We start from the raw sequence: 13,680 nt of genomic DNA on the forward strand, positions 1-13,680 counted from the left end.
CAGGCTTTATGGGGTTCCTCCAGTCTCATTCAGACCATTAAGTCTGGTCTTCTTACTAGAATTTGAGTTCTGCACCCCACCTTTCTCCTGCTCCATCTGGAACTCTCTGTTGTGTTCCCTGTCAGGGTGGTCATTGGTGGTAGTTGGGCACCATCTAGTTCTTCTGGTCTCAGGCTGATGAAGTCTCTGGCTTATGTGGCCCTCTCTGTCTCTTGGACTACTGCTTTCCTTGTGTCTTTGGTGTTCTTCATTCTCTTTTATGCCAGGTGGTTGGGACCAATTGATGCATCTTAGATGGCCGCTTGCAAGCTTTTAAGACCCCAGATGCCACTCACCAAAGGGATGCAGAACATTTTCTTAATAAGCTTGTTACGCCAATTGACCTAGATGTCCCCTGAAAGCATGGTCCCCAGACCCCTACCCCTGCTACTCTGTCCCTTGAAGTGTTTGATTGTATTCAGGAAACTTCTTAGCTTTGGTTTAGTCCAGTTGTGCTGACTTCCCCTGTAGTGTGTGCTATCCTTCCCTTTACCTAAGATAATTCTTGTCTACTATCTAGTTAGTAAATAACCCTCACCCTCCCTCCCCACCCTCGTAAACATCAAAGAATAACTCTTCATTTTTCAGTTCTGCTTAAATGCCATCTTCTTAGAGAAGCTCTCTCCATATTAACCCATTTAAATAGGTTCTTCTTTTTAGAGTTTCCCGTAGCACTTACTATTTTTCCTTAGAGAACTAATTACAGTTAGTAATTGTTATGGATTAAACTTTGTCTCCCAAAAATATGTGTTGGAATCCTAATCCCTATACCCCTAAATCACACAGCAAACAAACTGTACCTAATAAGTTGACCTAAGTAACTTAAACAAAAGTACAATCAGTGAGAGGAGGTATTGCCAAGAAGGCACAGACCTGAATTAAAACCTAAGGAATTTAATGAAAAAAATACAAACAGCATGATGGGGTATTACCAAGAAGGCACAATTTGGGGTGAACTACTTAGGTGTTCCCAGCATTCAAAGCAATGGGCATGGATTTTCAAAGTTACTTCAGTCTTGGAATAATATCAAATTTCTTTGGTTTCCAGCAAAATAGGTCAACCTTCAGATTTCAGCTGAGAGCAAAGCACAATAGGAACCAGTAGCATAATAATTATTTTACCTCCCTGAGCCCCATCACCAAAAAAGGCAATCTGCTCTTGGAGCATATAAGCTTGAGGATGAGAATCAGGAGATCTAGACTCTTTTCCTTACCTGACTCACTGATTCATCCTGACACTTAACCTCAGCTGTAAAACAAGGCCACCAGCTCTAATGTTCTATAACTCTATATTAACACGCTATTATATAGCAGTGGTACCAAAAGCCATGCAGGTCATAGAGCTGGTAAACTCTGTCCTGCTCAGACTAACCCTAATGTTCTCTTTCCAATTTTTAGTAACAAACTATTGCTGTTAGGTGCCAGCAATTCGGTTCTGACTCATAGTGACCCTGTGGACAACAGAACTAAACAGTGCCCAGTCCTACGCCACCCTCACAATCATTGTTATGCGTGAGCCCACTGATGAAGCCACTGTGTCAGTCCATCTCATTGAGGATCTTCCTCTTTTTCACGGACCCTCTATTTTACTAAGCATGATGTCCTTCTCCAGGGACTGGTCCCTCTTGATAACATGTCCAAAGTACATGAAACGAAGTCTTGCCATCCTTGCTTCTAAGGAATATTCTGGCTGTACTTCTTCCAAGACAGACTCGTTCCTTGTTCTGGCAATCCATGGCATATTCAATATTCTTCACCAACACCATCGTTCAAAAGCATCAATTTTTCTTTGGTCGTCCAGCTTTCACATGCATATAAGGTGACTGAAAATACCATGGCTTGGGTCAGGTGCACCTTAACCCTCATGGTGATCTTTGCTTTTTAACACTTTAAAGAGGTCTTTTGCAGCAGATTTGCCCAATGCAATACGTCCGTTTGATTTCTAGACTGCTGCTTCCATGGGTGTTGATTGTGGATCCAAGTAAAATGAAATCCTTGACAACTCCAATCTTTTCTCCGTTTAGCATGATGTTGCTTATTGGTCCAGTTGTGAGGACTTTTGTTTTCTTTATATTAAGGTGTAATCCATACTGAAAGTCTTTGATCTTCATTAGCAAGTGCTTCAAGTCCTCTTCACTTTCAGCAAGCAAGGCTGTGTCATCTCCATATCGAAGGTTATTAATGAGTCTTCCTTCAGTCCTAATGCCGCATTCTTCTTCATATAGTCCAGCTTCTTGGATTATTTGCTCAGCACACAGACTGAATAAGTATGGTGAAAGGATACACACCTGACGCACACATTTCCTGATTTTAAACCAGGAAGCATCCTCTTTTTCTGTTGGAATGACTGCCAATTGGTCTGTGTTCAGGTTCAGCATGAGCATAATTAAGTGTTATGGAATTTCTATTCTTCACAATGTTATCCATAATTTGTTATTATCCACACAGTCAAATGCCTTTGCATAGTCAATAAAAACAAGCAAACATCTTTCTGGTATTCTCTGCTCTCAGCCAAGATCCATCTGACATCAGCAATGATATCTATCATTGTCCTCGTCTGAGTCCAGCCTGAAATTCTGGCAGTTCCCTGTCGATGTACTCCTGCAACCATTTTTAATTATCTTCAGAACTTCTACTTGCATGTGTTATTAATGATATTGTCCAATAATTTTTGCATTCTGCTGGATCACCTGTCTTTGGAGTGCGCACAAATATGGATCTTTTGTAGTTGGTCGGCCAGGTTTAAACACTTCAGTTGGTATTCTGTAAATTCCTGGAGCCTTGTTTGTCATCAATGTTTTCAGTGTAGCTTGGACTTCTTCCTTCAGTACCATCGGTTCGTGGTTATATGATACCTCCTGAAGTGACTGAACATCGACTAATTCTTTTTGTTATGGTGACTCGGTGTATTCCTTCCATCTCCTTTTGATGCTTCCTGTGTCATTCAGTTTTTTGTCCATAGAATCCTTCAATATTGAAACTTGAGGCTTGAATTTTTTTCTTCAATTCTTTCATCTTAAGAAATGCTCATCTAGCAAAAAGACCAGACTTAATGGTTTGACTGAGACTGGAGGGACTCTGGAAGATGCAGCCCCTGGGCTCTCTGTTAGCCCAAAACTAAAACCATTCTCGAGGCCAACTCTTCAGACAAAGATTAGACTGGACTATGGGACATAAAATGATACTCGTGAAGCATGTGCTTCTTAGCTCAAGTAGATACATGAGACTATACCAGAGGTGAGATGAGAAGGCAGAGAGGGTCAGGAGCTTGTTGAATGGACACAGGAAATCCAGGGTGGAAAGAAGAGTGTGCTGTCATGGTATAGGGAGAGCAAGTAGGGTCACAAAACAATGTATGTATAAATTTTTGTATCAGAGACTAACTTGAATTGTAAACTTTCACTTAAAGTACAATAAAAAAAAAGATTTTATTAATAAAAAAAAAAAAATGCTGCTGGGACAACTAGCAAGCTACATGGGAAAAAATAAAGCTGGATTCCTGTCTCGTGCCTTACTCCAATATTAATTCCAGATAGAAATAAGATTTCAATGCAAAAAGTAAAATCATAAAGGCATCAGGAAAAAACATGAGTAGTATTTTCTTAAGGAGTTCCTCGGTGGTGCAAACAGTTAAGCACTCAAAAACTGGCCAAAAGGTTGGCAGTTCAAACCCCCAGAGGTGCCCCTAAAGATAGGCCTGGAGATCTGCTTCTGAAAGGTCACAGCCTGGAAAACTCTATGGAGCAGTTGTATTCTGCACACGTGGGGTTGCCATGAATCAAAATTGACTCAAAGGCAACTAACAACAACAACAGACAACAGTATTGTCTACTGTCTTGCAGTGGGGAAAACCTTTGTAAGCATGTCACAAAAAGTCAGACACCATAACGAAAAAGACTGGTAAATTTAATTGCATAAAATATATATATACCACATAGATGAACCTTGAAAACATTATGCTGAGTGAAATAAGTCAGACACAAAAGGACAAATATTGTATGATCCCACTTATATAAAATACCCAGAATAGGCACATGCATAGAGACCAAAGTTTATTAGTGGTTACCAGAGGCAGCCTGGAGAGGGAGATGAAGAGGTATTACTTAACGGGTCCTGAGTAACTATAAAGGGTGATGAAAAAAATTGGAAACAGACAGCGGTGATGGTTGCATAACACAGAGAATGTAAATAATATCACTGAATGGCACACGTAAAAATGGTTGAAATAGCAAATGTTTTGTTATATATATTTCACTACAATAAAAAAAAGTTTAACAAATTCCTAATATTGGTGCTGAAAAAAATACTACACAGGATTGAAAAGTAAATGGCAAATAGGGGTAGATATTTTAAACATTGGTCAAAGTGTTTTATAAAACCCCTAATATAAAAAGACAAATACCCAAAGATAAAAATGGACAAAGGGTATAAGTTGGCAAGACAAGAAATTCAAATGGCCAATAAAAAGAAGGGAAAAAAGTTTATTTTATACCATCAGATAGGCAATGGGGAAAGAAACCCATTTCCCCAGACTTTCAACAACAAAACTGAGTTTTGTAAATCGAGCATAAGTGTGTATGAACTTTCTTAAGAGCAGTTTGGCAAATATGTATAAACATGTAATTTCACTTCTAGAAATTCACCCTATGAGGTCATTACAAGAGCGCAAAAGATGAAGACACACAGATATTCACAGAAACATGATGTATCAGAGAAAACAACCGGAAGCCATTTGAATGTCCATTAACAGGACTGAATAGGACTGATTAAATAAACAAAGGTCATTAAGGATAACGCAGATTTGTTACAGAAAGACGTTGACGTTGTGGGGGTGGGGGAAGAAAATGCAGATGAGAACAGCATGTACAGCATAATCTGATTTATGTAAAACTTAAAATTTTATATAAATGTATACGTAAAAAATATCAGAAAGATATTTAATAAAATGTATGCAGTGATTATCTCTAGCAGAGGTAGATTTGGGATAATTTGTACTTTTTTCTTTGGACATGGCCAAATACGAGTTTATCTTTATTTTTTATAATGACCATCTGACATCTTTAATCTCAGAATCATTTTTATAATCATGTCAGCATGATGATTTTTATCTTTTCTAATGAATAAGCTTAATCTTTTTGCTTTAAAAATTCCTAGAGAGAATTAGCAGAAGAAACTTAAAAGCAAACAAACAGCCTTCTATTTAGTAATTTATTTTCATGGGTTATATAGAGGGTGGAAAGAAGTGACAAAAGAAACCTAGTAAGGCAGACATAAAAGAAAATGACCTGCCTTTCCCAGGTTAAGCTATAATTTGATTCCTGAACAAGGCACAGAAATGGCAAGTATTTTGACTCCGCTTTCTTGATGTGAATAATGTCACACAATACCAAAAAAAAAAAAAAAAAAAACTCCCTGCCAGTCAAGTGGATTCCAACTCATAGCGACCCTGTAGGACAGAGTAGAACTGCCCCATTGGGTTTCCAAGGAGCAGCTGGTGGATTCGAACTGCTGACCATTTTGATTAGCAGTCGAACTCTTAACCACCACACCACCAATGTCACACAATAACATATACAAAAAATTCTGTAGAGATGAAAGGTATTCTTGAAACACAACTATAGCACATAATACAAGAAGAAAACTTCCTCTTTAACCCAAAACACTCTTTTATATAAACCTAGGGACAACACGGGAGGAGCCTTGGTGGCACAGTGGTTAAAGTGCTTGGCTGCTAACCAAACGGTCAATGGTTCAAACCCACCAGCCGCTCTGAGGGAGAAAGATGTAGCAGTCTGTTTCCGTAAAGATTTACAGCCTTGGGAACCCTATGGAGCAGTTCTACTCTGTCCTACAGGGTCGCTATGAGTTAGAATTGACTCGAGGTTCTTTGGGTTAGGGAACATACCCAGGGTAAATCTCACCTAGAAAGTTCCCTAGATTCAATAGAAATGACAGTATATTTTCACGCTCTCATAAGCTATCAAAACAGCCTTCCAAAATAAAGCAGGCAAGTCATTTGAAGAGTCTTTTGCTAATTTGCTCTCCACTCTCAAAGAGGTAAGTTGCTTAAGACACACACATGAGTAAAGATAATTTCATAGAATGTCATTCTTTAGTCACTAGGTTTTCTAAGTATGGGATTTATAAGATCTGTGAAACCAGAGGGCTAAGGGATACAAATAAAATTTGACCCTAAATAATCTTTTCCTTTCCTATTGCTGGCATTCCTTAAATCCCAGATCTCTTCTCTCAAAAATGAAAGGCTCATCCACAAAAGACTCACAGGGCCTCACAATCAATAACATAGATGCCATGAAACAATCAGTGTGCTCCTGGGGGAATAGTCTCCACATATGAAACATAATACAGAAAAGGATGATCAACGTCAAAATGATTTCTTGAATTGGAGAAAAAAAAAAATCAACGGCTATTTCAAGACTTAAAAGGCTGCCTTTTATTGAATTATCACTCTAGCTCTCCAACAGACGGGTAGTGGAGACATTTTAAGCACATTACCTTTAGGAGGAAAATAGGACTTGCTTTCAGCTTTGTGAGGCCAGTCTACCACAAGAGGTCCAAACCTGCGAAAACTGGCAGTGATCTCATCTATAAAACAAAGAAAGAATCTTAGCAAAAAAGAAAAAATATTGCAACTGAGAAGCATTAAACATTTTTACTTAAAAAAATTTTTTTGAGAGCTATTTTCTAAAGCATTTTTACAGAAGTCAAACCTACTAAGTGAAATACCACTGCTTGGCATATATTTGGTTATTCACTTATAACTATACAAAAATGTATTTCTAATTATAATTCATTTCCCTTCACTACCAATAAACTCGACATACAGTCTTTGCAAGAAAAAAAATTCAGTATTAGCTAAGGTGACCTCAACGTCAAGTAAAAAGGAGATTCTAAAAATAGGGATGTTCTCTGTTTCTGGAAAAAAGGCAAAGGTACACAAAAATTTAATTTAAAATATGCTTTCACTTCTGCAAAATCTCCAAGGTTATTTTAGAAATACACATGATTCCTTTGCTAAGGTATAAGGGAAATAAGTAGATAATTCTATTTGGCGATAAGAAAATTTTAAAAGCCAACAGTCTCTTTCTCTCATATATATACATACTCATCCTATAAAGAAAATGTTTTAAAAATTATAGCTCAACCTTCTGACTTCTGACTCAAAGCAGAAAGTTATAACTTAAACCTGGGTCCTTCCTACTCAGGTTACTACTGTCTCAGTCATGATCAAAAATACGCCTTAAAGAAAAATCCAATTGATGAGATTAACACTAACACAAGAACAGTCTGAAGGAAAATAAGTCTCCAGTTGTATACAACTTTAATGGAGTAAGTCTAAAATATAACTATTTTTAGAGACTTTTCTCTTATCATGAAAAAAATGATAAGTTAGAGAAATGTCATAGCTAGAATAATGCTGATAAAACAAGTCCATTTTGATATTTTTAGAGCACATCCAAAGCCTCCTGGAACTAGAATTGCTGTTTTCTCTCTTAAGTTAACTTGGTCACAATTGTATCTCATCTGTGCATTCAACAAATTTTTATCAGCAACTTACTATGTGCTGGCATGAATACTTCCACTGGTTTTAGTAATAAGTGAAAACTCACTTTTGGATTGGTCGTACCTCAAAAATATTATTTTTATTAAGAAAAATTGTAACCAGTCTTTATCATTTTAAAGGCAAGAAGGGGATTGATTATTCTTTTCATTAATAGCTATTAAAATGTGAGATGGTATGGTGTGATGAAAATGAGCAAAAGCTCTGGAGTCAGACCAATTTTGAGTTCCAACTGTATCATTAGCTATATAACCCTGGACAGATTATCTCTCTGATCCTCAGCTTCCTCATCTATAAAATAGAGATGGAACCTTATAGGACAGCTGAGCTTAGCAAAATAGTAGGTTTACAGTAAGAATTTTTTTTTAATATTAGCTCTCATTATTATTTTAAAATGTACCCCCAAATTAATAACTAGGAAATGTGATGCTATTGGGAGACTACTATGTTGCCACATATGAACAGACCTGAAATGTACAATGTATTATTTTCTCAGCTATTAAATATTCTCACCTCCTACACCCTAAGACATAAATGTCCTAAAGCTGCCTTGGAGAGGAGAGGCAGGGTCAGATCACACAAAGCACAAACCTCGCCTTTATAAAGTCATTAATGAATGCACAGTACCTTCATCGATATCAGGAGGAAGGCCTCCAACAAACACCTTTCTAGAGTAGCGTTCCACCCGTTCCCCATTTTGACAGCGAGTGGGAGAACTTAAGCCAGATGACAAGGACTGATCTCCATGGCTGTCGTCCAGGAAGGCATCTTCAAAGGGAAAGAGAGAAGACCGACCTGAAACAAACGTGGGAGTTTCTATAGTTAAAATGATTTTCCTGGACAACAAATGCTTTATTAGGAGCCCAAATTTCAGGGTGACGCATACAAAAAATATGCCTTGAGCTGTGACTTTTTCAAAAGAACAAGCAACTGCAGATTTCCAGATCTAGACAAGTTTATACCAGTTTTTGTGTAAAGATATGTACAGAACAGAGATTACTGGCTTGATATATAAGGATGTAGCCTCCAAAAATTGCAGCTGTTTTTCTTGCTAAAAGATCACTACATTTTATTTGTACAATCTCTATCACTGCTGCTAAGAGAATTGAGCAGTTATTTTTCCTTTCCACAGTAGTTTCTGAAAATAAGCATAAAAATCATTTCTATTCACAGATCATAATCTGCTCTTTATGGTGACATCAGAGGTTCAGTTCTGAAGATTGGCCCTAATAGCCAAGGAAATTTTAAACTGATGACAGGGGCTGATGAACCCTTAGGATAGCAGCGCTAAAGATCATTAAGTCTTCCCTGCCACCCAAAGCTACTCCAATTTGGAAACAGACATCTGTAATAATAAAGGGTGGGGGGAGTAAACAAAAACATATAAATTCAGATGTGGGAGTACAAATGTAAATGTGGTTATCCCATCTTTATCCTAATAATCCTGGCTGTATTTCACATCAGTCAAGTGAAAAAAAAAAACTATAAAAAGATTATAGAATTATTTTCATTGTTAATTCTATAGAGCAAAGGCTCCTACTCATTCCAATATGACAATAAGATACCAGCAGTTAGACTTTGTTAATAAATATAACACACAATAATGACATCTGGCATTACAAAATAAAATCTAAGTTTAAAAACAAATATATTTCCCATTTGAGTCAATGAGTTCCTGGTAAAACTTTCCACTACGTTACAGTCTAAAAATGAACTATCTTGAACACTCTAACTTTTGAAAAAAAGAAAAAGTTCCTCTACAGTAAATTCATATATTCTTCAAAAAAAAAGAACAGTGTCTTCCCTATTTAGTCTATCCTGTCTATATTTCCCTGAAACCTAAGTTCTGCGTCACAACAGCCAACTCTCCAAAACAAAATATAAATAGCCTTAGAAAATACTGAACATTTACTTCTTTTACCAAAAAAAAAAAAAAAGTTACTAACATAACTCTGCTTATTTTATGAACAACCCAGGTGGTATAAGAAAGGCACTGTTTTGATGTTGGAAGTTAATAAATAAATAAAAGGACCAAAGAATTTTTTATTCAACTCTTCCCAGCTTAGCTACAAAGAAATAGAACAAAATTTGTCACCTCATGCCACCTCTCTTTTTTAGCCTGGCAGGAACAAACAATAGACAGCAAATTCTCATCTCCTGATGTCTGTTTTGATCGTTGGCAGTAAAAGAAAAAGGTCTGCAGCAACTAGAGGCAAAATGAGCTTTCTAAACGCATCCAGGACACTCTCCTACAGATTGACATCTGTTTGCTTTTTCACGTGATCCCCGTTCCGTAAATTATGTGCCTACTCGGTGTCAGGCACGTGCTCAAGTTAGCATTTTCCACAAAATGTGCCTATTTCAATCTCTTACCCTCAACACTAGTAATAAGAGATGTTCGGAAAACAAAATCCCAAAAATCCCAATCCACATTAGAATATAAAAGGTTCTGAAAAATCCTGTCGTAAAGAAATGTTAATTTAACAGCATTACTCAGGTTTCAGATAACATACATAATTCAGTGGAAAACCCTTGCAGAGCTATTTCTCCAGATGCCAGGAACACCAAACAAACAAAATACTTCCCTACCAAAGAAATCAGTCTGGTGGGAGAGATAGTCATGTACACAAATTATAAAATAGAGAGACAAATACTAAGAGATGACTTTACCAAATGACACAAAAGGACAATTTACTGCCTTCCTGGAGATGGAGGGAAAAAACACCATGAGAGTGACTTCATAAAATGGTAATTTGGAGCAAAATCTTGAGGTGGGAGTTTCTGAAATAAAGAACAAAAATCCACAGAAAAAGTGCTTTCAAAACAACTCTTTATCTTTCCCTGCAAACTTGCTTCTCCTCTAGCATTGCCTGTAATCTCAGTAAAAAGACTATTATCTACTCTCCAATTCAGTCCAGAAATCCTTGACATCTCTCCGTCATACTCCATGTCTAATCCATCTATCGTTAAAAAAAAAAAAAATTAAACCTGTTGCTGTCGAGTCGGTTCCGACTCATAGCAACCCTGTAGGACAGAGTAGAATTGACCCAAGGGCTTTCCAAGGAGCAGCTGGTGGATTTGAACTGCCGACGTTTTGATTAGCAGCCAAACTCTTAACCAGTTCACTACCAGGGCTCCTATCATCTAAGCTCTAAAATAAATCTTCAGTCTATTCAGTTCTATCTCTAGTCCTGACAACTTGGTCCAGACCGCCATCATCCCTCATCTAGATTAATAGTCTCATGAGTCTACTCAATAGCCTGTTTAGTCTACAATGCTTTCTACACAAAGCAGCCAAATTGATATTTTTTAAAAAACATTAATCTGATCATGTAACTACACCTGTCACCCTCATTCGTAAAACTACTCAATGACTTCCCATTGCTTTTCTAAAATAAAGTACAAAAACATCACTGTGAACTGTAAGGCCTCTGCCTACCTCTCCTACATCATAATGGCGGCCTCTCCCTCTTGCTCACTGACCTCCAATCACACAGACCTCTGTTGTTTCCTGATTATTCTTCCCTAACTCAGGCCCTAAGGAAAAGGTGTTCCCTCTAACTGAGACAAACACCCTTTCCCAATGCCCCAATTTCCTACTTAATCCTACTAATAATTCTCCAGATCTCAGCTGAAAAGTCATCTCCTCAGGTGGAATTTTCCTAACCCTTTAGATTAGGTTAGTTCCTCTCTTCTGTCCACTCACAGAATCCTGTATTCCTCCTTTCTAACACTTTTCCCCATTACCATCATACCATTTGTGTGGGTTTTTGTTTAGTATTTCTTCCTCCAACCCCATTAAATTGTAAGCTCCTTTAGGACAGGGACCAATTTAATCTTGTTCAACACTGTATCTTCCTGCCCTGATAAGGGCAAATAACAGGCCCTCAATAAATGTTCAATATGAGGTAGCATTCAGGGGAGGAAAACAGTATGTGCAGACATGCTGCTGCAATGCAATACACAGGTGAGAGAATGGCAAGAGATGGGATCATGTCCTAGAAAATTGAGACCTTTTCTGTTGTTTTTATTTGTTCAAGCATTATTTTCTATACACTATTACAAAAGCAATAGGAAATTTTCCCATTTTCAAATTTAGTATTTCGTTCTGATACTGAAGATGCTTTTTTTTTTTTTTTGGTACTAGACACTCCTTGGAAACTTTATAGGGCAGCTCTACTCTGTCCTATAGGGTCGCTATGAGTCGGAATCGACTTGATGGCAACAGGTTTAACGGAATACTCACTCCCTGGAGACTCTGGTACTCCCAACTAATTCATCTTCTATCCTGTCAGTTACTTCTCCAAAATATCTGTGACCATGTTATTCCTCTACCTAAAATCCTACAATAGCTTTTGTCACCTACACTAGCAATTTGTATCCAGGGAGAGGGGGAATGAAGAAATCTGCAAGCGTCCAGATGACACATGAAGAAATCTTGAACCAGAACAGTGAATAAGGAGAAGCAGCAGATATTTGAGACTTTCTGAAATAAAGAGAACTTTCTTTCTGTCTGGCCAAGATAACCACAGATTCCCCAGAGTATTTTGGCAAAGAAAATTAGTACAGTTTTATGAATTGGTTATGAGTAGTTAAGAAACTTCCCAAGGTTTTTAAACCAAACCTCTCTTACTGTGAGTATTCAGAGTACTACACACACACAAAAAAAAACTTGTTGCTGTCGAGTCAATTCCAACTCATAGTGACCCTGTAGGACAGAGTAGAACTGCCCCATAGAGTTTCCAAGGAGCACCTGGTGGATTCGAACTGCTGACCTTTCGGTTAGCAGGCAATAAAGTTGCCCTTGAAAATGAAACTGCTAGAATTAACACATAAATGATGTTTCTCTAACTGTGGGTGAGAACCAGAAATCTAGGTCTCAGAGCCCAATCCCCAGATCTCCTTAATTCGAATCCGTGGAGGTCAGGCTTGAAAATCTGTATTTTTAACAAATTTCCCTAGTGATTCCAATGCTCCAGTTTAAGAACCACTGAAGTGGAGATTATCTGTCTGTAGCAAGCAGCCACTGAAAGAGCTATTGTGTGAAGAGTATGGACCCTTGGGAAACACTCAAGTTCAATGAAGTTAAAGAAAGGATATCCTCAGGACTGGAATATAGAATCTATAATCTAATTAACCGTGCTGTAACATGACTGCCTAAAGTACTGACGGAACAAAAAGTCTGCAGGAAGCATTTAAAAGACAGAGCTGTAGAGTAAGAACTTGGGAGTGTTTACCTAGCATAGAACAACAGGAAATAGGAGGACTTTGTTAGTACTAGGTAGGATTACTTCTCTATGGGACAGAATGGTTTAGCTGATGTTTCCATAGCCTGAAGACCATCTATTTCCCTTTGCTATAATTATAAGCTAATGGAGGACTGTTCTGATAACAAATTTAGCACCTTGTTATTGTGAAGGAGTGACTCTGAACCAAGAAACAATCAGCCATTGAAATTTTATTTCTATATACATCTTGTCCCATAAATTAAAACATTGGTATCCTGATTTGTCCAGTGGTCCCTTGTAGGTATATTCACTTGGTCAGCATAAATCCACCCCCGAGACCAATTATCCCTGAGAAAACTTGTAAAATTTTAGTTTCTGCACATGTGATACTTGAAACTGAAACTTTAAAAGGCTGCACCCAACCTGTGCCCCTTGAAAGGCCGTACGTCATTAACTAGCATCTCTCTGACACTTTTTTTTTTTAATGGAAACCTTCTCCAAGACCAAAATGTTTTAATCAAGCCACATTACTTATCAAAAATTATGTTCTTACAAGCATAGCACATAAATCTGCTTAAGAACCTGATACTTCCACATAAAATATTCACATTCAATATTTCAACAGAAGCACTAGAAATGCTTCTCAATAGCTGCAACTTTGCCATTTGACTTTCTCTTCCATTAATGGTATGGCTCTCTGGTAACTATTTTTGGGTAATAACCAGAATGTAGTTATTCTGTCCAGAAATCGGACAAATAATCTCTGAATGTAGAGATAACTTAAAGCTAAAGAAAAGTGCCAAATAGGAGACCTGAAAAGTGCTAGGTAAG

The 13,680-nt window shown here is 37.6% G+C and overlaps 1 protein-coding gene across 6 annotated transcripts in view; it reads right to left on the reverse strand.

The window, feature by feature from the left end:
• Positions 1-13,680, reverse strand: part of CPEB3 (cytoplasmic polyadenylation element binding protein 3) — a 221,316-nt gene that overhangs the window by 77,163 nt on the left and 130,473 nt on the right. For all 6 annotated transcript variants that reach the window (XM_004369929.2, XM_023739998.1, XM_023740003.1 and 3 more), the window contains 2 exons: positions 8,249-8,416; positions 6,556-6,645 (listed from right to left, as the gene is read on the reverse strand). In XM_004369929.2, the coding sequence (XP_004369986.1) occupies positions 6,556-6,645; positions 8,249-8,416 (258 nt within the window). The remainder of the gene's footprint in view (positions 1-6,555; positions 6,646-8,248; positions 8,417-13,680) is intronic.

This window comes from Trichechus manatus, unplaced genomic scaffold (assembly GCF_000243295.1).
Source record: "Trichechus manatus latirostris isolate Lorelei unplaced genomic scaffold, TriManLat1.0 scaffold00007, whole genome shotgun sequence".
In the NCBI taxonomy this organism is placed as follows: Eukaryota; Metazoa; Chordata; class Mammalia; order Sirenia; family Trichechidae; genus Trichechus; species Trichechus manatus.